Source organism: Vespa velutina, chromosome 9 (assembly GCF_912470025.1).
Source record: "Vespa velutina chromosome 9, iVesVel2.1, whole genome shotgun sequence".
In the NCBI taxonomy this organism is placed as follows: domain Eukaryota; kingdom Metazoa; phylum Arthropoda; class Insecta; order Hymenoptera; family Vespidae; genus Vespa; species Vespa velutina.
This window is the reverse complement of record NC_062196.1, coordinates 5,297,207-5,322,035: the sequence shown is the minus strand read 5'-3', so window position 1 is coordinate 5,322,035 and position 24,829 is coordinate 5,297,207. Positions and strand designations below refer to the sequence as shown.

The window sequence follows — 24,829 nt, the reverse complement described above, 5'->3', positions numbered from 1 at the left end:
CGATATTTAATATAAGAGTTAAATTTATATGTGTTATAGATAAATAATACATTGTCAGACGAAGATGTGAACGTATTATAAACTCGTACGTCGTATTATAGTTCGCTTGAAACCGGTTTTTCCATGTCCGCATTGTAATGTGTATTAAACGCACTGTTCACATTGAGCGCGTAATAACATGAAACAAAGTCAAACGAGATATATATTTATTTAAAGCTATACTTGCGTACAGTTAATTAATATATTATGTAATCTTATCGTGGATATAGAAGATGGCAACGCATATTTTTCATTTCATTTTTATTTTGTTCTATCTCCTTATATATATATATATATATTCTTTTTTTTTCTTTTTTTTTCTTTTTTACTTTGTGGAATAGATTACGTTTGTTAAACTCATTTAGTTTTCTCGCATCGTTCGAACGAAATTTTCATCTCGAAGTGATGTATCATTTGGATCTTTGAGTAATATATATATATATATATATATATATATATATGTTTTTATTTTAATCCGTATTAATTACTAATTAAGATCATTTAAATTCTTGATTATTACTATTTCATTATTAATTCATTAATTTATACTTCAAATATCAATTGCCGTACTGTTATGATAACCGTTTAAAATTTGTAAGGAACTTTTAATTTATTCAAAATAATTTCAATTTGATTATTAAAGTTAATTATCGAAAATTTGTTATAAGGAGTTAACGAGAGGTAAGATTTATTCGACTCCTTTTTTATTTTCTTTTTTTTTATTTAATTAATTAATTAATTTATTATTATTATTATTTTTTTTTTCATTTATTTGTATTTAATCGAAATGATGAATTAAAAATATCTCACGTTATTTCTTTATTGTTCATTCTTTTGAACTTTCGAAAAAGAAGAATTCATTTATATCCATCATTTGCATTCGTACGTATTTGCATCTTATATATATGTATTTGTACACGTACCAATGTAAATAAAGGTACAGTGTCTAACAGAAATATTTGAAAACTTTTGAAGATAGAATAATTTTTTGGAAATTAATACTTTTTTTTTCTTGTTTTTTTTTCTCTTTTTTTCTTTTTTTTTTAAATCTAAGTTGTGCAGATAGGGGGGAAATTAATCTGTTGTACAAAGAGAAATTAAAAAAAGAACAATTAAAAGGACTTCTTTTTATTGTTGTAATTTAAATTTAAAATAAAAAATAAAAAATAAAAAATAAAAAATTTAATAAAAGTTAAACAAAAAAATTTCTATAATTTTTACAGTTTTTAAAAACAATAAATATATGCATCCCCTATTGATTTTACCATCTTACGTACAATCCTGTTAATACTTAATTTAATCGATCGATATTATTAAAATCGATCAATCCTAAAGCAAATTACGTTTGTTCTTTAAGATCATTCAAATTTTTATTAAATGCTCGAGTTTAATGACACAATGAAAATATAATAGATATTGTAATGATTTTTAAATAAACATAATTTATCCTGAGATTGGTCGAACTTATTATTTCATCTTTTCCTTCTTTTCTTTTTCTCTTTTTATTTTCTCTCCAAATATAAAGTCTCTAAATAAAAAGTTTCCTTTTGTATTCTTTATCGATCCTGTAGGAGAAAATTATCGTCCCTTTTATCTTCTTCTTTTTTTTTTTTTTTTTTTTTTTTCTTTCGATTCTTCAAGCACTTCACACGGCACAATAATTCCTAAATTTTTTTTTTTTTTTTGAAAAATCGTATCTTCGATATTTTTTAAGTTCAAAGAAATAATGATAAGTTTAGAAATATCCACGGATACTTCTGTAATCGACTGTATGTTGAATTTCCCTTTTTAATTCAGTACATTCGTAAGAATGCGTGAATGTTAAAAACAGTACTTTTGGGAACGAGGAGAACTCCTTCGTCTGCAAGCATGCACACGCGTGTTCTACGAACCTGTTTCACGTTAGTGTAGAACGACCGGTAACACGCCGCGTGCTCGCAGTTACAACTCTCCGCAGTTTCTGCTCATCGAGCTCGTTAGTCTTAAAGGAGCGTCAGTTTTGAAAATTATTATAAGAACAAGGTCACAAAAAGGATATTTTCAAAATGGTGAGTCAGTTAATCTAATCTCTCGAAAATCTCTTTCCCTTTTTCTTTTATATTTTTCTTTTATTTTTATTTCTTTTTTCTTTTTTCTTTTTCTTTTCTTATGCCGTATCTATTATAAACGCGAAAAAAAATTTTAATGCAATGTCATTGTTTCGTTCGATTAGTTTATATTTTCAATCTTCCTCCGTCTATGATGATATTATTTTCTAATTTTTCTCGTGTTTCCCGAGTTACGATCTTTATTATACTTCTTTATCGATTTTATCATACTTGAGAGAGACACAGAGAGAGAGAGAGAGAGAGAGAGAGAGAGAGAGAGAGAAAGAGAGAAATGGTCGTTTTGTGAATGTATCTTTTAAACGTACGAAGGAGATATTTTTTAGTTATTTTTTCTTTTAATTTTTAATTTCGTTATTATCAGATATTATTAATTGATCGCGTCAGTGGGATACGAGAAAAATTGTTATTTAATTTAGTTTTGATTTTAAATTAATGTGCTTTTAATTTATGTATCAAGTTGTTGCATATTCTTTTATCACGTCATCTATTGCATATGTATAAAAACGAAGGATACGTTATCTGTTTGTAATAATACAATAAAAGAAATATGGAAAATTTTAAATACGAATCATCGAAGAATGATAATTAATTATTAAAAAATTAATTTAAAAATGATTTACAATTATAGTCGTAATCGTATACGTAAAGTTTGAGCGTATTAAATAATAACATGATGTGCTTAAACTCTAATGCACGGTATAAGAGGAAGTAAAGGTTTAAGGTCAAAGAAACGTATATATATATATATATATATATATATAGACGAAAGAGGTTTTATAATTGACTTCATTAAAAGTTTTCAATCATGATTCGTATAATCACTTGCTGAGTTTTCTTTCTATTCTTTTCTTTACTTTTCTTTTTTTATTTTTTTTTTTTTTTTTTTATATAGATTTCAATTGTAAAAAAGGGAAATTATTAAATTAGTATCTTTAAAATAGAATCTCTCGTTTAAAGAATAATAATAAAAACAAAAAATAAATAAATAAATAAATAAATAAATAAATAAATAAATAAATAAAAAAAAGATAATTATTCACTCTCGCGTAAATTTTCTTGAGGATTCAATTTGCGTAACGCGTAATTCGTAAAATTGCACCCCGTGATTGCACGAATACAAACCACAGATATGCAACACCTGCGTCCGACTTGTGCGAATGTAATTTGATTAAATTGTCTTGCATCAGATCTCCTCGTAGCGTAATGGAATAGCATCAAGAAACTCGACTAATTACAAATATGTCCATCTTTCTTTTTTTTTTTCCTTTTTTTTTTATTTATCTTTTTTTTTTTCTTTTCTTTCTTTTCTTTTTTTTTTTTTTTTTTTACTATATCATCACGAAAGAAAAAGTAAGATTTTTTTGTTAGAAAATTTTTTGTTCGAAAATTCTTTTGTCAAGAATATATATTCATGAGTCTCGAAGATCTATAAATAGAATATATATATATATATATATATATATATATATATATATATATATATATTTAATTTTAATTGCAACATATCGAACTCGAATTCCGTGAAATAAATAATAAACAATTTCATTCATGGTCAACAAGCGCTTTACTCGATTATAACACTCGAATCTTAATGGTAATCATCTATTTTCCCTTACTACGATTTGTGCATAATAATTCTGACAATTGAACATAATATCATTTTCCATTAATAAAGGAAATATTATTTTCATATATGATACTTCATCATAAGATAGATCAGAATGGACGATTCTATAACGACAAAGAATAAATCTATAGAAAGAGATTATTATCTAACGAATATTAAACTGTAGATATAATAAATCGTGAACCTTGTGTTACCTCATATCGTCTGCACTACTCATACATGCAGTTGATGCATCATTAAGTAATAGAATAAAAAAAAAAAATTTTTTTTATTATCGAAACAAATGTTTATTATCGGACAATAATTTATTCTCCATTCTAGTTTTTATAAACGATCATGTTTTGTTCCGTTAATAATACTTCACGCAATTGCATAACATTATAGATCAACACTTAAGAAATATGACTGAATAAATAGTAAGTAATTTTATATCATTTGCCATCGAAAAAATAAATGAACAAATTTTCCATTGAAACATTTTAGTTTCTATTATTATTATAGATATGAAGAAGGAAGATAATGGCTAAGTATCGATTTTAATTATCATTCGTCTCATTCAACGAATTTAATCGATCCTTTTTATATTTGTCAGATTGATTTCCTACCGACAATTCGTAATAATGTCTAAAAAACGCAATCATATTCCCTGAAGATTATTTTAAATTATCATATATTATATTTCATATATCATATATTATATTTTTTTATATTATGTCGTTACAAATAAATAGTTGTTTTTGTTTATATGCGAAAGAAAAAGAAGAAAACCGGCAAGGTATAAAAAAAAGAAAGGGAGAGAGAATATCGATTCATAAATTTTCAAGCGAATATCATGTGATTAGTTTTTTTCTTTAGTCGGAACTTTGTCGAAATATGAAGGTCAACATAGTTACTTTCTCTCTCTCTCCTTTTTTTTTAATGAATAATTATAATTTTATTTTACATATTTAACACTAGAACAACCAAGGGAGATAAGAATGATTTGTTCGGTTTAATTTCTTATAATCATTATTCATTTTCAGTACATTTTGTTTTCTAACATTTTGGATGATTTTTTTTTTTAAATATATAAATAATTAATTCTGTAAAGCAGTTTTCTTTTTTCTTACCTTTTTATTGTACGAAATTTTACATAGTAAATCTACATATATTGAGATGAGTCATTTTTATCTACCCACGTAAGTAAACTTGTGATTTCTTTTTTCTTTTTTTTTTTTTTTTTTTGGACAACATTTTTAAAGAAGTGTCAATACCAATGATATATGGCGAAACGACATATATGATGAAAGATAATGTAAAAATAGCATTTTCTTTGATACTCTGCAATAATATTATCGGACAATATAAAAACTTGTAACAAAGCAAAAGCTCGTCAAATTTTGTATAACAATTGAACTCTATTGTTTGCAGAGTTGAATAAATTTATAATAATTTTATATACAAAACAAGAAATCTAAGACTTTCATATTTATGGTCTAAAAGATGGGAGGGATTTGAATTTTTGTCAAAAACCATAACCAAGTATAAATTCGCCGAAATTCTTCGTTTTTCTTTTTTTTTTTTAGAAAAACAAAGAAGTCAACGATTGCAAACAAATAAATTTGCATTAGTTTCGAAAGTGAGGAATAAATTTTTTTAACAAATAATCAAATTATAAATCACCACCAATTGCTATTACAGTTGATGAATAATTATTCTCGAACAAAGTTAAATATTAATTTATACAATATATGCCAAACAAGCCGAATAAGTTTGGTATAAAATTTTGATTGGCGTCGAATATAAAAAGTAAATATGTTGTAAATGCATTTCTATTACTTAGGAAAAGATGAAATAAGATTCTCAATATCTTTAGATGAATTTGTCGTCCTAAAACTTATGGAATCATATATTGGTTGTGGGAGAACAGTGACAAGAGATAATTTCTTTACAAGTTTGTCATTAGCAATAAAATTGTGAATTGAAAGAACTTTCTTAATTGGAATTATATTATTTTGCTTTGCTAAAATAATTGTAACTTGTAAAAAATTTCTTTGAATTTTATGCTTAATTATTTCTAAAATTATTACTGTTATTATTTTATTATTATTATTATTGAATTTATTTATTTATTTATTATTTATTTATTTTTTTTTTTTTTTCATAAAATAATAAAGTACATAAAAACGCATAAAATGCTATGACTTTTTTTTTAAAGATATCAAAATAACTTTGTTAATTTAAAAAACAGATCATTTTGACCTCATCTTATATAAAAGTTAATGTACGTCAATCATTGTTTTATTCTTATATATAAAATTTGTTACATATTTATATACAACAATCATTTGCAATCAAAATCATCTGTTAAAAAAATATACGGCAACGATTACAATTGCAAATGATCCGTTACTATATAAATATGCGAAAATAAATTATAGTTAATAATTTAAAAAAAAAAAAAAAAAAGGAAGAAGAAAAAAAAGAAAACTACGTCGACGTTCACATATCGAAAAGGTCAAGTACTAAAACACAAAAAATAAGCGTTCTCATATACATTTTACATTTAATTCAGCGGTGTAAAAATGTTTGTTAATAAACTTTCTTGTAATATCAACCAGTTTCGAGATATTTGCTTGGTTATTTTTAGACGGACACCCTGTATATATATGTACATATATATGTATATAAAATTAAATCAAAATTAATTCAATATTTTCGTTTGTAAATATTTACTCGATTATGTACTAAAATGATAAATAAAATATTCGGGTTTTTCTTTTTTAATCATATTTTTTTACGATCACACTTTTTTTTTTTTCCTTCAAAAACTTCACTTGATTACCGTAACGTATTTGCGACTTAGGCTTGATTTACTTGGTAAACGATTGCTCCTCTTTTTTTTTTTTCATTCTTTTCATAATAATTCATTTGTTAAATCTTATATTTTCAGGAGGAAGTGGTTATTTTGGATATACCGGATCAAATCGATCAGGATTCACAAGGAATAAATGTTACGTCAGCTTTATCACCTGACGATGAAGTTTGTCGCATCGATCTTCAAACGGCTGTAATTAATATTTCAGATTCACGTGAGTAAAAGAAAGAAAGAAAGAAAGAAAGAAAAAAAAAAAAAGAAAGACAATTGGTACTTAAGCATACACACACAAACATGCACGTAAATGCACACTTGCATATATATATAATATATATATATACATATACAGACAATATATAGACAAACTGATCTTCATAAATGATTTATCATAATATATGGGGTGAGAACTTTGTTAGAGTTTAGATCGTTTAATAAAATATTTATGTTAATATATACTGAGGTAAAAGAAAAAGTGTCACAAGTCTTTAAGTGATAGGTTAACCGTCTTCCATCAAAGTATACTAGCATTTTATGTATATCCTATTTGTGACATTCTTATCTTATTTTATTGAAAAGACGCGAGTTGGCGCAAAACGAAAAAGATTATATTCAGAAATAATTTACGAGGAGAAACTTATTTAAAGAAATGTCGATTTCTCTATTCGATATATTCGTTTCGTCGCGATAAAGAGACATATCATCACCGATCATACTTCTTTAACCCCATTACACTCGCAATTTTCAACGAGAATATTTCAAGGTAGAGAATAATAGAAAAAATATTTTTATTATTTTACAATATAAAGGAAATGAATAAATAAATAAAAAGAAAAAGAAAAAGAAAAGGAAAACAAGAAAAATAGTACTGTTCGAGCAACGATACAAATCGGTATACCATGAATTGAAAATGATAATATTCAATACTTCGAATAATAAGATTTTCAATTATTTGAACGAAATTTTACAACGTGATAAGATAAATTTTTTTTTATCTCAATTATCGATGTCAATATGTGTGCGAATTATTTTAATATTATAGAAGAAGTATAACTGTTAAGTGTAGAAAATTACACAGAAGTGTAAGTGTAAATGTAAGTGTAAAAGAAGATAAAATAGAAGTACAAGTTATTGTTATTCTGTTTATTATCGGACATCGATAATATCAACAAATTTTCGAAGGTTATCATTATATGTACGTACGTATGCACGTAGTTGAAAAAAAATTCTTATGTATAGTGAAATTCTTTTTCTCTCAATAAGTTAATCAATCGATTGAGGAGAATTCATCGAAATTCGATTGCTAATTATTTAAGCGTAAGTCTTCTTGAACATTTCTATATCATAAACATACATTCTCAATTCAATATAATGACTAATAATATCTATAATATATTAAATTTTATAATATATTATTATATTTTTAATTAATTCAACTTTTATATAATATTTATAGTATTACGTTTGAAATGTGTATGGTGTAATAACTACAAACTTTCACTTTTAATTAAATACATAACTATGTATGCATAGGCAAATACTAAATGAATCATGTTACCAGTTTTAAATTATTTCAGGAAGTTCGTTGTCGTTTTTTACTTCTAGAAAGTTCTATTAGAGGAAAAAAATAAAAAAAATAAAAAAAATAAAAAAAAAAGAAACTTATATAGAAGTTATCGAATCTAATCTATATTTCGTAATCGGTCATATAAATCTTCATTAATCCTTTCCCACTTTGAATATAATCAAAATTTAAAATTAATTATATAAAGTATATAAGAAACAAAACATAAATTTATAGTATTCTGAACGTCCTACATTATTCTTTGATAAATTTATGTTATTGGTAATAATGTAATTATCTGATTTTATATTCTATATTTTTATATTTTTTTAAAATAAATTTCTATAAATTTATTATAAAATTTTTATCTTTATCTTTATATAGGTTATAATTTGAAATTGTTTAAATATATATATATATATATATATATATATATATATATGATAGCAATGATTTGTCATTATATTATATAAATAATTACAACCTATGTGAAAGATTAGAAAAATAAAAAAAAAATTGTGCTATTAACTGTTAGAAAAAAATATCATCAAGTATATAAAATACATATTATAGATTCATAAAAGGTTCAGAGTAGTAATAAAAATTAAACTAACAAGTAACTTTTATGAAGGCATAGAAATTCGTTTCCAGAATCTCTAACAACAGATAAAAAAAAGTCATTATCCTTACTAATTCCAAATCTTCATTGGCAAGAGAATAGAAACATTTCTAAAAAGTTTGTATTTAAAAAATAAAAAAGATTAATAGTCTTGAGAATGGATATATCAGATTTGAGCTAATCTCTTCACATATTTGTATTTTTAATAATAATAATAATAATAATAATAATTGAAGAAGGATGTATATATGATTTGAATGAATCTAAATATATACAGATCTCAATAGAAAAATATAAAATATTCTTAAACGATTCATTTTTGAATAAATATAAATAATAATTTGAAATAATATAATTCTGAAATTAAATTACATATAACTAAATAACATCTGTTATCTTAAATAATTGTAAAAAAAGATATATATATATATATATATATATATATATATATATTACTATATATACATGTATATATATAGTAATATCTACATCTATTTATATCTATCTATCATATCTATATATATACATGTATATATATAATATGAGATTATAATCTTTTTTACATCTTTAATATACCATCTGTTGAATTAATTTATTGTTTATTTAAAAAAAAAAAACAATAACAACTATATTATGTTTTTTATCATGAAATATTAACTTTGAAATTTCATTGATAGTATACGCATCAGATTCTGATGACGGAAACAATATCGACGTCTCTTAACAATACATCTACTAAAATGGATGATAATCAGCAGGTTGATACTGACAAAAATCATAATTACGTGATAATACACGTGCAAACTGCTCAGATACCACGTAACAATATACATGGTAGGATTGATTTTTTAAAAACATTCAATTACAGTATGCATTTAGAGTAGAGTATACACAGCATTGCTTCTTTAAGTTTAAAAATAATTTTCTCCTAAATATAATTTAATCACTGATTTCTATCATTATAAAATAGTTTGCATGCTAATTTATTGCACATGATAAAGAACCACAAAAAAATAAAATGAAATTTTAATAATGTTAAAATTTTTTACTTTAATCTTTTCAGATGTTTTTATTCATTCTCATTTCGATTCTCTTCTTCAATACTTAGCATTTGATTGTTCTAAGGTATCATTTGATAATATTGGGACTTTACAAATCTTTTCAAAGATCTTTTATTTTAAAGACTTTTAATATTTGTTCTATATAGCTGATTTGTTTTATTTCTAATGCTTTATTTTTTCAAGTTTTAAATGTACAAAGAGTTAGGATACATTTTTATCTCAAATCTATTATCTAAACTTTTCAACTTGCTTTCAATTAGTTCCTTATTCAAGTCTATTATTAAATCATCATCGACATACAGATCCACAATTGTTGATCCTTTTTTATTTTTGAAAACATATGATTTTAGTTTAGTTGAGATTGTATTTCTTGGTTTAAGAAACTCTATAAATTTTTCCTTTCAACATAGAAATTATTTCAAATACAAAAACTATTTCAACATAAAAATGTTGTTATATATTAATCATTCTTGATTATAAATGTCAGTAATATTTTGTATGAATTATCTATTATTGATTTAAATATTTTTGATAATCAATGTTAACTTCTTATTCAAATATATACAAAGCTAAAACTGATTATACAGATTGCATATTATTATATTAAAGATCAATTTGTTTTTGGTGCTATTTCTTTTTAGTTTAAGGAGGTTAAAAAATTAATTGTCATAGATAATTTAAAGAGCTATTTATAACTATGGAATTTTCTAAAGTGAAATACATCAATGCTGATCTGTACTCATTTGATATTTGTGATAATAAATTTTCTTAGAAATTTATTATTGTGCTTTTTGTGAAAAGTTATTATTGTGCTGTGTATATGAATCATGATCTATTTTGTTATTGTCATTATTATTATTTTACTCCACTTATATATATCTTTTTTCTTTTATTATCTTTAAATTTTTCAGTAGTATCCATTGTTAGTAGACATTAATAATTATTTTTTATAGATTCATTGATGTAAAAAAAAACTTCTTTTATTTGAAACATCAAGGGACAAAATTTTTCATTAAATTACTTCGTCACAATCTTCAATAGATTTACTTTAATTTTATTTCGTTACTTTCATTAATTTAATTTTTATTATTGCACTTAACTCTCCTATGTATAAATTATTTAATACATTTAAATGCACAACTTGTTTAGATTTTTCTTTTTTAACTCTTATTATTCCTTTAAAATAGCTCCGACATTAAAAAGTTCGTCCTTTTATTTGTATTATTTTTATAAATTGACAAATTGATTCACTTTCACTTTCTTTCCTCCTTCCTCTCTCCTCATTCCTTAACTCTCTCTCTCTCTCTCTCTCTCTCTCTCTCTCTCTCTCTCTCTCTCTCTCTCTCTCTCTCTCTCTTCCTCCATACACATCTCATGCGCAAATTTATTACTTTCTCATTTTTTCCTATTAGAAATTCCAATATTGCGAATAAATGATAGACAAATATTAAAGACGAAATAGAGACATTAGAATAGATTATTAGACGATATAGGGAACAAAAAAGGATCGTACTAATTCTAAATATCTGTTAAATATAAATTGCGTGCTTAAAAAGATGAGATTGTCCTGACATCTATCGCAAAAAGAGTTCGTAAAATTACGTAAAGATTGAAAAGAACAAAAAAGAAAAATAAAGAAGAGAGAGAGAGAGAGAGAGAGAGAGAGAGAGAGAGAGAGAGAGAGAGAGAGAGAAGAAAACAGGTTCTGTAATGCTCAGAAGAAAAGAGAAGAAGGTAACGTAAGATTAGTTAGCAAATCATAAACAGCATATGAACATATATATATATATATATATTGTGAAAATATTCAACTTCTATTAGTTAGAGAGAGAGAGAGAGAGAGAGGGGGGGGGAGAGAGAGAGAGAGAGAAGTGTGGAGCGGGAGTTCCGTCGTCGTCAATTTCATTCTAGAGTCCCAATATACTCCTAGAATTGAATTATTACTTATATGTGATCTCTTCGATAAACACGAAAGACAGATTTTTTTCTTTTTCTTCGCGAGAACGATTTTTATTGGATTTTCCAGGATAGGACGTAAATAATAAAACACGACTTCAATAATTATGGGTAAGTGATCTTTCAAAAAAAAAACAGGATTTTCATCATCATCATCTTCTTCTTTTTGTTTCGACAATTTTTTTTCCTCTCATTTTTCTTAAGATGACGAAGATCTTGAGCCGTTGATTAACACGATTAATAAAGCCTTTTTCTTTTCTTTCTTTTTTCTTTTTCTTTTCTTTTTTTTTTTTTTTTTTTTTCCTTTTGATTGGTATTTTTTCCCTTTCTTTATTTATTAAAATTTTCGTCGACTACGCAAATTGCGAATAAGCACGAATACACTGTTATTTATTCCAAACGACACGTAGCAACATTTTTTTTCTTTTTTTTTTTTCTTTTTTTTCCTTTTTCTTTTTTTTTTTTTTTAATTTCACCTTTAGGCGACATACGAGTATGATTGTAATAATAAAATAAATAAGTAAATGTATAAATAAATATTTTTTTTTCTTTTAAAGAAATAACGCAAGGAAATTTATTATTTGATTTCGTTATGAATTTCATAGAATTTTCTTATTGGAAAATTTTTTATATCAATTAAATATTATTATTTGAATTCTTGATGTGAAATGAAAGCGAAACATCGATTACATATATATATATATATATACATATATATATATATGTTACATGTCACGTGCTACTGTTCTGATTTATATATTACATATATATATACGTTTCTTTTCTATATCTTTTATAAAAGAATTATTAACAATTATTAACTAGTGATATTTTGTTTTTATATCGTGCATTGTTATTATAATATATTCAATAAATAGATTAATAATCCAATGTGTATATATTATATGTAAAGTGGTTAGCATGCTAGATAAAGTGGGAGATCTCTTCGTTAGTAACGTCAGATGTTTTTGATCTAACACAAGTAAATATGTTTACGAAAGAATTATGAAGATATTTTTTAATTTTTACCTTTAAATAGATACTAAAAAAATTTGTTTTTTGTTTTGTTTTGTTTTTCTTGTTTTTAATATAAATGCAAATCATATGATAATGACTGGTATTATAAATTCATACGTTTCAACTTTATAGTCTTAATATTATCATATATTATCCTATAATAGTGATAAAAAGTGCCAATTAGTAGAAAAATATTTTTAGAAATATTTAAACATTTGTGAGTGATATGCGGAAAAATGTATAAAAAATAAATAGTTACAATTTATATATATATATATACATATGGAAAAGGAGTATAATTTGCAATTGTCACAAAGTTATTAAATTTGTCATTCTTATATCACAGTTTTTATATTACATTTTAATAATATTGTTAGAAATATTTTGTTAATTCTAATATTTTATTGATATCTTGTTGTTAATCCTTATATTTTGTGCTTTTAACATTTCTTCATACAGACTTTGAACAAATGGTTTTTTTTAAATTGATAACTTGGTTTAAATCTCCAATAAAAATAATCGGTCCAAACATAAATCATTGGATAATATAAGAAATTTATATAAATAAAAAAAATGCATGATCAATATACTTAAATCCTTTTGGATGAAACTTGATATCAAGTTCAAATTACATAGATTAAGGTTAAAGTAATTTCTAAAAAATGATATGAATTATAATGATGAATTCTTTTTATTTTTAGCACAAGTTAATGGTAAAACGATGGCGGTGAATTATGCAGATGTAAGTTTTATATATTTTTAATATAATATCTTATATTTTTAATATGATATATAATACCTTTTGAATCAATACAATTTTAATTTTTTTTTTTTTTTTTTGATATAATGAAAGACTTATTTATTAATAAGAATATTGTATAATTTTATTTAATATTATCAATCTTTTCAGGTCGTACAAAGTGCACGAGATACATTTTTTAGTGGAAAAACAAGACCATTAGAATGGAGAATAAAACAATTAAAACAAATGCTTCGAATGTTGGAAGAATGTAACTCTGAAATTATATCTGCATTAGCATCAGATTTAAAACGGGTAAAGATTTATAATAATTAAGAATTATTATTTAATAATTTGGATAATATAAGTTGGATTTATTTTTTATATTTTCTTTTCCAGAGTAAATTTGAATCTGTTATATTAGAGATTGATTTTGTAAAACAAGATATTAAGCATATGCTTTATAATATTAAGGAATATTCTGCTCCAGAAAAGGTATAAGGAGAATTTCTTTATTATTTAAACTTGAACATATTAAAGAAAGTATATTCTTAAAAAATTAAAAAATTCATTTTTAGCCTTCTAAAGCAATGGTTAATATATTTGATGATGTTGAAATATATAAAGATCCTTATGGCGTTGTCCTTATCATTGGAGCATGGAATTATCCATTTCAATTAACTTTGGTACCTATGATTGGTGCTGTAGCAGCTGGAAATTGTGTTATTCTTAAACCTTCTGAAATTGCACAAGCTACTAGTAATCTTTTGGCAGAAATAATTCCAAAATATTTAGATACGGTACGTATTATGGAACATTTTATCAAATATTTATTTTGGGTTCTTTGTTAAGTATAAATTTGTTTATATATCAAATAGGAGTGTTACCATGTTGTAACAGGAGGTATATCAGAAACGAGTGAACTACTTAAGCAAAGATTTGATTATATATTTTATACTGGTTCTACTAATGTTGGTAAAATCATTCGTGAAGCATCTAACAAATTCTTGACACCTGTAACTTTAGAATTAGGTGGTAAAAGGTATAATTATAAAATGCAATGTTAAATTTAACATATATATTTTTTTAGTTTATTAGGTATTTTCTTTATATATTTTATCTCATAAATTATCATTCTTATAGTCCTGTCTATATAGATAATACGTCAAACATACCAATAGCTGCAAAGAGAGTATTGTGGGGAAAGTACATAAATGCTGGACAAACTTGTATTGCACCTGATTATATATTATGTTCTACAGAAGTTCAGAATAAATTTGTGAATGAAGCGAAAAAAATCTTAAAAGAATGGTATGGAGACAATCCTAAAGAAAGTCCTGATTTTTGTCGTATTATTAATGATAATCATTTTCAGTAAGTATTTCTCTTTTAAATCAATTGAATTTTTGAATTCTACTAAATAAATTATATTGTATTCTATACAGGCGTGTAAAGAATTATCTATCAGACAGTGAAAAAATAGCAATAGGTGGTGACTATGATTCTACAGAGAAGTATATTTCTCCAACAATACTTATTGATGTAAAGCCTACCGATAAAATTATGCAAGATGAAATTTTTGGACCACTATTGCCAATTATTAATGTTGATAATGCTTATGAAGCTATACGTTTTATTAATAGCCGGTGAGTATTAAGTATAATAATCAAATGGATTTAATGATTATATAAATTTTTAATATAATCATTAATATAAAATACTTAGAATATATTTTTCAAAAGATACATTTCAGGAAGTTTTGAATAGTTAATTATTTTTTATTTTGAAGTTAACAATTTCTTTAATTTAGGTAAAGATTAATATTGTTTAGAAAACATAATATTTCACATATATTAAATATAGTCATTAATAGTCAATAATAATACCTTTTTTACTTAAAGTAATTTGTTTAAAGCGATATATCACAAAAATCATGATGTACATTTTTTGTAACTCTGATTATCTATACTATGATAAACATGTTATATTCATTTCAAAAACAATCCACAATGATCACTTTTTCATACTTAGTGAAAACCCACTTGTACTATACATCTTTTCCAAGGACAAGGGAGTACGAAATTTAATAATAAATCAAACTCGTAGTGGATCAGTATGTGTCAACGACACAGTAATCCAATATTCTGGTGAGTCAGGTTATTAGGTAGCAGATGTGTGATAAATCTTGGATTATTCACTGCTTCTTTGCTAACAAATTAATAGTATAATTTTAGTCTTTTCTTACAATTATTGCAAATATGTTTTATTTAACTAGAGCACTTGAAATATATTTGTTATCTTTAATGATATAAAACAATATTTTGATATATTATCAGATTAATGAACAATTTCTTTATAATCAATTACTTTTGGATTGAAAGCAATACGCAGATATTTGTATGTAGTATTCTTTGTTATACAAACAAAAATGATTAAAAATACAATAATACCATTTATAAATCATACTCAAAAAAGTATTAATATTATATCATTTGTTCATATCGTGTAATATAAAACATCTAAATAATTATAAATAACAAAAAATATGTTAATAAGAAATATTTCTGAATGTCTTGTCATGAAGAAATGGTGTATCATTATGTTCTATTTTTTTCTTCTTTTTTTTTTTGTGAGCATATTCATAATCATCAATCCTTTAAATCAATCATAGAATTATAGAAATTATATAGTTGACCAATAATATACATGTAATTCTTTGTAGATTTTGCAATTACATTATGATCATTACATTGAACTTAACTTATTTTCACTTTTTCTAAGAGATTAAATACTTTTTTAAAACATTTTTCTATATAATGTACTCTGATCATACTATATATTATCATACTTTATGCATGCTGTTATACTTTATCATACTTCTTAGTGCATGATCATACTTCACGCATTATTATATTTATATATTAAAATATAATATTTATCATTTATGTCAAAATTATATAGAATTAGATGGAAAAATTATGTAAAATTGCAAGTAGATACATATTTATATCCATTAATTTTTTATGCAAAGGGGCTTTTTTTCAAAATGGTTGAAGTTTTCTTTTTATATCTTACATTTATATCTGTTTATATTCTACTGCAAAGAATATTACTATGTATCGACAATGTTTATATCTAATGAAAATGTGATAAGTTAATAGTTTCTTTTTTCTTTCTAAAAGCATAAAACAAAATGATGATGATTTTTATGTTATTATAGTTATTTGTTAATAATAAAATCTGAAGAGACTCATATTGTGTATAAGCTTTAAAGTTTACATCACAGAGTTTATTTTTTATTATTTTATAATGATTTCAGATAAATTTTTAATATCCATCTGAATTAAGAATTATTTATCTTTTAATATCATTTTCATTTTTAATTATTTACAAATAACTACAATGACGAAAAAATTGCCATCATTGGATTTTTGTTTGCTTTTATTAGCTTATTGCATGTTTACATACTACTGTGTATAATCATTATATACATATTACTGATATATAATGACATGTTGCTTAAGATAAGCATAAGTGGATGGATATATAGAAAGAAAAACTTTATCACGTGAAAACAATATTCACATGGATCTAATAATGAATGTAATATACATAATCATCCGAGTTTGATGTATAAAATTAAATATGGTGAAGGCTATTATTAATGGATCTATTTGTATTATACACATATATTATTAAATGAATGGAAGGGTTATACGAGTTATCTATTTAATATTTAAATATCAGATATACTTTATTTTTGTTATGATTTTGATACCGTAATATTAATTAAAACATGAATGTTTTAATTAGTTAAATAAAACATGATATGAAAAGAAATATTAGAAGATAGAAGCTTTAATGTATAGTATAAAGTATATTTAAAATTTGTGGTATATAATATTTAAATATTTATATTATTTTATAGAAATTTTATTGTACGAGTATTAACGATAAACGATAAATTTATATGTGCAAATATAATTTCTTTTATCATATATATTTGATATAGGGAGAAGCCATTAGCACTGTATATATTTAGTGCAAATAAAGGAAATATATCTATGATTCTTAACAATACCTCTAGTGGTGGTGTTTGTGTTAATGAAACAATGATGCATGCAGCAGGTATTTGTTTAATGTCATATATATATGTGTATTTATATTATATGTATATATATTTGTGCATATTGAATATATCAAATATAATATATATATACATATATATGTATAAATATATATACATATATATGTATATATTCTTTATTATGTTAAATTAGTATATGTATAAATTCTTTTATTATGTTAAAAAGTAAGTTGATTGAAAATATTAATTTTGCTTGCTGGAATGAAAAATATTTATGTATCTTGTATGGTGATATTAAGAGGTTTTAAGAAATGCTTTATATTGGCTATATTATTGATGGCTTTAATTTATTTCATTTATAATTATTATTTACAGTTGCAAAACATTTAATACCATTGATGATAATTATTATTTATCGTCATTCCTGTTATATTTATTGTGCATTTATATATATATATATATATATTTTAGTGGAAACATTACCATTTGGAGGAGTTGGTAGTTCGGGCATGGGTGCTTATCATGGAAAATATACTTTCGATACTTTCGTCCATAAAAAGGGATGTCTTATTAAAGATTACAACATTATAGGAGAGAAGTTGGCTGGGTAAGAAATAAATTCCATTTTATAATATAATTTATTAATTAATAAGAATATATTGATATATCATATGTCATTTGTAGATCCCGTTATCCACCTTATAGCGATACAAAATTAAATATGCTGCTATCGTTGGTGGCAAAGAGACCTGATGTACCAGGAATAAAATACCTTCCTCATTTGATATTATTTGGATTAGGTGTAGTTGCTACTATTGGTTTCAAAGCTGCTATGAAGGTACAAAAGACAGCTCATGCTTAATTACGTTTTATTATTATATGTTAACGCACAATATGCATTATTGTTGAAAATGCTAGATACGTATATATTTGTTGTTTTGATTTTAATTCATTTATGCCATATCACTTCTAAACAATTTGCACGCTATTATATGTTGAATACAAAATTTAATCGTTATAAAGTTAAAATTGCTATTATGAGCAATATATCTATGAACAATATTTTTATATTTCTAAAAAGTGATATAATTTTCTAATACTTTTATATATTACTTAATATTCTTTTATTACTATAGGGTTTAAAGTACTTAATATAATTTATATATAAAATATCTTCTACATACGATTCAAATATTTTATATATAGATTTTATCATTGTTAATTTTCATAATAATTTTTACTCTTTACTTTATTTAATTATTTTATTCCTTTAATTTCCTTTCTATTTAACGTAACGATTAAAATGCATACTATGCAGTTTTCATAAAATTATATATATTAAAAAAAGAGATACACAGTATATTTATGTATACATTGCACAATGTTTTTTATTATATCAAAGTTTATATATAAACAATTTTTTATTGTATAATCGGTTCAAGTAATAAACGTTATAATTATTCAAGGATCACGTGAATATATAAAAATATCGTCAAATACACATCACCTTAAAAACAACAATTTTCTTTGAAATTTTGAAGTTATAGATCGCAACGAGACTCTTGATATATTCAATGAGTAACATGGATAATGTCATTAGATGTTAAATAATTCATATCATGTATTTGTCAATATTTTACACATTTATTGTAGAGAAACATTACATCATCGTCTTTTAATAATTTTAGTGAGTATTCATAATTTGAAATATAACTTAATGTTAATTCAAATTCTCTATAATATCTTATAAAATCGAGACATATATATATATATGTATAATTAAAAAAAAATTGCTTGCGTATCAGGCATTATATATATATATATATATATATATATATATAAAAATATATATATATATACATATATATTTTTTTTTTTGTTCAACATGTAAAAAATATTGTTTGCTATACATATTTTTCATCACACGTCCTTTCATTTCTTTAATTATTTGTTTCAGTATTTAGAAGCATCTCATGCCGTTACAATTACAATGCCTTAACGTTATTATCTTTATTATACGATGAACAATTCAATAAAATACGTAATATTTGCAGGATTTCTCTCAAGAAGACCAGTTGTAATTGCATCATTATGGTATCTTCAAAATCAAGGTCCTCGTATTAACTGGATATTGACGTATATTTTAATTGCAAACATATTTTCTTTCATATTTTATATATATATATATATACATATGTATATATAAAATAAATAAAATATTAAGTTCATACTGCAAATATTTTGTGTGAAGTAAACAGTTTTGATTTATACAGATTAAATATTAGGCTGTGGAGATATATTTTTCTTTATGCATTTTTTTTTTATTTCGAAACCAATGTAATATGCCTTGTTATTATAAATTAAAGAAGATCAATATATTGAAGGATATATTGAATTAAGAAAAGCGAAGGGATATTAAATAATCGCATTTTTTATATGGGTCATAAGTAAATATAATATATTATGATTTAATCAATCTTGTTGGAAATATAATATATGTAGAATTATTATTATATACACATACACACACACACACACACACACACACACACACACACACACACACACACACACACACACACACACACACACACACACACACACACACACACACACACACACACACAGACATTTATTTAGACATTATATTTTTATTCGTAACATTTCTGTATAGGAATTTTTTTGTAATACGATAATATGATATATTTTTAAAAATTGTATTCTTTATAACGCTTTACCTTATTTATATGACGAATATTATGAGTATATATCATTTGTGTTATAAATAATTTTCATATCATTAACAAATAATCTACATGAACGTTAAATATGAGCGCTCGTGTTTATCGATTGACACACGAAATGCGACGTATGATATACGAAATGTTATATGATATCAGATGAATATTCTCGACTTCAAAATCTATCACGTACAATCAAATATTTTGTTAAATAAAACCTTAATGTATAATGCTTGGGCGAAGTGTTATTTACAAATTCGTAAACTTGCTGTGTTTATAGTACGCTGTATTTACAAGATCGGAATCTTTTTTCAGCATTAATTTCTTAGTTATATTATAACACGAAATTGGTAGAAAGTATTTCATTAAAAGTCTCAGAAGTAAAACAACTCAGCGGCAGTTTAAATTTTTTTTTCGTTTCGAGCATCCGTCGAGCGTCTTTTAACGAGTATTTTATTTTAATACTTGTTTCATTGATTCACGGCTGAATTATCGCGACATCATTGATTACTATAGTAATTATTATACAATTTTATATATTAAATATTTAACGCAAATTTTCATACCATTTTATTTTCCATCGATCGAATTGAATCGATTTTAAATTCAATTCATTTCGTTTCTTTTCTGACACAATTGTTCTCGACGTATCTCAGTGTTAATTAATTAGGATAATACGGAGTTGAAATCTTTTTTTTTTTTTTATTTAACTATACATTAAAATTTTCCAGTGTAATACGAATAATTGGCTTGAATAATTATATAAGCATGAAATTCACTTACGTCTATTTTCTAATAATCGGAATATGCGGGCTCATCGTTGGATATAATGAAGAATACTATCCAAATGTATACGATCAAGTGGACATAGATGCGATTTTTAATAGCGAACGATTTTTAAATCAATATATAAATTGTTTGCTCGATGAGGGTCCTTGTACCGCCGATGGACGTAGTCTTAAACGTAAGTAATTCTTTTTTTCTTTTTATTAAAAAAAGAAAAAGAAAGAGAAAGAAAGATAGAAAGTTATAATAATAATAATAATAATAATAATAATAATAATAATAATAATAATAATAATAATAATAATAATAATAATAATAATTAAGTTTCTTACTTTTCATATATAAAAAACTTTTGAAACAACCTTTTATGGTCTGCATTAAAACAGGTTTACTCCTTTCATAATCTTTGTCCTTGATCTATAATCTTAACAGGATTTTAATGTTTATTTTCTTTTGGATTTTTTTTCTTTTATATTTTAATTCCTTAATTCATTCCTTTTAGTACGTAATTATATACATATGAGGAATACAAACAAACAAACAAAATTGACATTTAATAAAATAATCGTTGTTAACTTGTATTGCAGAAATACTTCCTGAAATATTGGCCACACAATGCGCGAGATGTAACGAGTACCAGAAGAAAATAGGAAACAAGCTTTGGCAACTGAAGGAAAAAAAGCCAAATGTATGGAATCAGTTTCAAACGAAATACGATCCTGAGAATATATATTTCGATAAGTTTGAAGCATATCTTAAGGATTAATATTTTCCTGTATGTATATATGTATATATAATATGGGAATATAAAATATTAATCATACATATATATATATATATATATATATATAATACATACAAGTATGTAAATGTTATTCATACATAAGTATAAAACGTAATGTAACTTATGTAACATTTAATTTCAATAATAAACATTTTATTAATTTTGCTTTTATTTGTAATTTATTTTACGACGAATCATAGTATAGAATCAACATTTTTTTTTTTTTTTTTTTTCTTTTTTTTGTATACACAGATCTGTGAAAATTTTATATAACAACCTATTAAACAATATAATCACATTTTCTTTTTTCTTTTAGATTACCAATGAACTTAATCTATGATCTTCGACTTCTGACATTTACATGCTCATTAATAGATTTCGCCAATATGACCTTCCAAGTTTCCTTATCGTTTTCCTCAAACCAAGTTATCACCTTGTCGAAAATTACTTTCTGCTTATCTGAACATTTTTTACATTTGGTCACTAAAACTTCCGGCAGTACATCTACGATAAAGAATATTATTCATTCATACTGACTATTTATGATTCATTGTTTTCCTTTTCTTTTTTTTCCTTTTATTTTTTTTATTTTTTTATTTTTCACTTTTCCTCGTTAAAACACGAACGAAATGTTCAAAAATAAAGGTAAATCTAATGGAGAACTAAACCTTGAGAAATATTATCTTTTGATTTTTTGCTGATATTGTTGTCCCTTACCTTTTAAGAATTTTGCTTCTGGCGTCACACACGGTGTACGTCCTACGTAACAATCGACATATTGATTACGTAATCGAGGTGTATTCAATATTTCATCTACGTTGATATTGTCATATTTCGTTATATATTTGGTATCATCCGAGTTATTCGCGAACACTGAGAAAATCATACTGGATAGTACAACGATTGATAATATCCATAAATTATGCGCCATTATGATTTTTTTGTTAAATTCTTATTTTTAAATTCAAAGATAACTTAACTTGAAAATTTGTATTGAAGTAGCCGACGGAGAAAAATATATTATCGTACTTTAAAGTTTTTAGTACAGGATCCACAAAGAATATCTGAATTGAATCTGAATGCTTCAAGAGTTCTGTCTTCCGTATTTATACCTCTAGCGTATACGTGTATGTTGATTTTATGACTATCTTCGGTCCAAGATCATCCGGTTATTGGCTGATATTTTTCGAAGGACATACGTGAAAGAAATGAATGTTGGAAGAGGCAAATAAGAAAAATCTTGAGAAATGAATGACGATTCTCAATCGATATTATTACAAGGCTATAATGTCGTTTATTTAATTGAGCTTGTTCACAAAGTTTATTATATATTTAATTATTTAAATTTTAATATTTTCGATTGATGTTTTGATAACGTTCATTTCTTTTCTTTCTTTTTTTTTTTCTTTTCTTTTCTTTTTTCTTCCTCATTTTTCTCCTTCTTTCCCTACCTTCCCCCCCCCCTCCCCCAGCCCTCCCTCTCTCCCTTCCTGTAAATTTATTAAATCCTCTTTTTTATATCCTTAACCAATTATTTCAATCTTCGTGAATGTTTAACAATGAGATAATATCATTATTTATTATTATTATTTTCTTAAAATTTAATTATTTTTCTAAAGAAATATATAAAATGGTGCTCTATCAATATAACGATAGGAATTTCTTTATGTTAACGAATAAAGTTTTATTAATATTTTTACATTTATTTTATTTTCATTCCAGTTGTTTTAATATATTTTCCCGTTCGTATTGCTCACTAATTGATTTAAATGTATTAATTAAATTTTTGTTTCGCATCGAAAAGAAAAAGAAAAATAACATCATTCGTTTTATCCTTTCCATAACTGATTCGTAAAAATGACGTCGGTACCTATACTATTTCGAATTTGCTATGTTCATTTTCTTTGCATCTTCCATGAACTTTTTAACGAGAGCATTCCATTCATCTGGACGATTATCGTTATACCAAACAGCTATAAATTCAAAGTTTTCCTTTTGCTTTTCTGTACACTTCTTGCATTTAGTTATTATTGCCTCTGGTAAATTCGCTGAAAAAACATAATGCGAACATAATTAATGTTATATATAATTTATATACGTACATAAGAAAGATATCATTAATAAAATAATCGATCTATAAAATTATCGTACAAGAAAATGAAAAAAGTGATTTAATACATTAATACACAGAATTATTTTCTTTTCTTTCGTATTCTAAGAAAATAATTTTCTCCCTTTATTATGTCTTTCATAAGATAAAATTGTTTGAGCCTTCATAACGAAATATAAATACGTTCTATGTTATAAAAGTGAACGTAGAAAAACAATCATTTTCTATTTAAAATTTTTTATATAAGATTATTTGTGACAATAGTACGATTAATAAATATTATCTGTGTATATTGTAAACGAAGAAAAAAAGATGATTGAAAAAACAAAAAGGAAAACAAAAGTGACAAAAATCTTTAACTTTGATGCATTGGAAAATTAAATCGTCAAATTAGAGAGAGAAAGAGAGAGACAGAGAGAGAGAGAGAGAGAGAGAGAGAGAATTTCGAAATAATCAAGCTTACATTTGAAGAATATCGCGTCCGGGGTAACACAAGGGCTGGTGTCCATGAAACAATTATAATACTCATCCCTTAAACGATCATTGGCGACGATTTCCTTGGGGTCTATGTAATCGTACTTGTCGGAATATAATTCGTCGTCTGCTTTGACAAACGCGAACACCACCAACAATGAAACCAACGAGACATATTGGAGTAACTTCATCATTTCAATGTTTCTCAACAGAAAATGATCCGAAACTGATTAAGATTCTTCACATATGTCTTTCTTATAAAT

The 24,829-nt window shown here is 24.3% G+C and overlaps 3 protein-coding genes across 9 annotated transcripts; 2 read left to right on the top strand and 1 right to left on the bottom strand.

Annotated features, from left to right (window-relative positions):
- The first annotated feature begins 1,924 nt into the window (after positions 1 to 1,924).
- On the top strand, positions 1,925 to 19,970 carry LOC124951399 (aldehyde dehydrogenase, dimeric NADP-preferring). Of its 7 annotated transcripts, none has more exons than XM_047499730.1 (13): positions 1,925 to 2,087; positions 6,707 to 6,845; positions 13,547 to 13,587; positions 13,756 to 13,899; positions 13,984 to 14,079; positions 14,163 to 14,384; positions 14,463 to 14,626; positions 14,728 to 14,958; positions 15,030 to 15,230; positions 17,597 to 17,712; positions 18,143 to 18,278; positions 18,356 to 18,509; positions 19,629 to 19,860. In XM_047499730.1, the coding sequence occupies exons 1-13, from the start codon at positions 2,085 to 2,087 to the stop codon at positions 19,668 to 19,670; spliced, it is 1,689 nt and encodes a 562-aa protein (XP_047355686.1). In that variant the 5' UTR covers positions 1,925 to 2,084; the 3' UTR covers positions 19,671 to 19,860. The 7 variants fall into 7 exon arrangements, 6 of the variants coding, with proteins under 6 accessions (XP_047355686.1, XP_047355687.1, XP_047355685.1 ...); XM_047499731.1 differs by lacking the exon at positions 17,597 to 17,712 and adding an exon at positions 15,616 to 15,731 and having other exon boundaries at positions 1,930 to 2,087; positions 19,726 to 19,970; XM_047499729.1 differs by lacking the exon at positions 17,597 to 17,712 and adding an exon at positions 15,616 to 15,731 and having other exon boundaries at positions 1,930 to 2,087.
- Positions 19,971 to 20,268: 298 nt separating this feature from the next.
- On the top strand, positions 20,269 to 22,148 carry LOC124951402 (ejaculatory bulb-specific protein 3-like). The gene is made up of 2 exons (XM_047499738.1): positions 20,269 to 21,376; positions 21,786 to 22,148. Exons 1-2 carry the CDS (start codon positions 21,181 to 21,183, stop codon positions 21,962 to 21,964), a joined length of 375 nt encoding a protein of 124 aa, XP_047355694.1. The 5' UTR covers positions 20,269 to 21,180; the 3' UTR covers positions 21,965 to 22,148.
- Positions 21,531 to 24,829, bottom strand: LOC124951725. Its single transcript, XM_047500533.1, has 5 exons — positions 24,556 to 24,829; positions 23,859 to 24,030; positions 23,182 to 23,264; positions 22,700 to 22,933; positions 21,531 to 22,486 (listed from the first exon to the last, which is right to left on the bottom strand). Exons 1-5 carry the CDS (start codon positions 24,758 to 24,760, stop codon positions 22,317 to 22,319), a joined length of 864 nt encoding a protein of 287 aa, XP_047356489.1. The 5' UTR covers positions 24,761 to 24,829; the 3' UTR covers positions 21,531 to 22,316.

Bases quoted from the DNA above. Each gene is read 5' to 3' on its own strand.
- LOC124951399 (XM_047499730.1), top strand. The intron at 14,385-14,462 runs GTACGTATTATG...TATATCAAATAG, and splicing joins TTCCAAAATATTTAGATACG to GAGTGTTACCATGTTGTAAC. The intron at 18,510-19,628 runs GTACAAAAGACA...TATTTGTTTCAG, and splicing joins GTTTCAAAGCTGCTATGAAG to TATTTAGAAGCATCTCATGC.
- LOC124951402 (XM_047499738.1), top strand. From the start codon at position 21,181: ATGAAATTCACTTACGTCTATTTTCTAATAATCGGAATATGCGGGCTC. The intron at 21,377-21,785 runs GTAAGTAATTCT...CTTGTATTGCAG, and splicing joins CGATGGACGTAGTCTTAAAC to AAATACTTCCTGAAATATTG.
- LOC124951725 (XM_047500533.1), bottom strand. From the start codon at position 24,760: ATGATGAAGTTACTCCAATATGTCTCGTTGGTTTCATTGTTGGTGGTG. The intron at 23,265-23,858 runs GTATAGGTACCG...ACGACATTATAG, and splicing joins AACATAGCAAATTCGAAATA to CCTTGTAATAATATCGATTG. The intron at 22,487-22,699 runs GTAAGGGACAAC...TCTTTATCGTAG, and splicing joins AGAAGCAAAATTCTTAAAAG to ATGTACTGCCGGAAGTTTTA.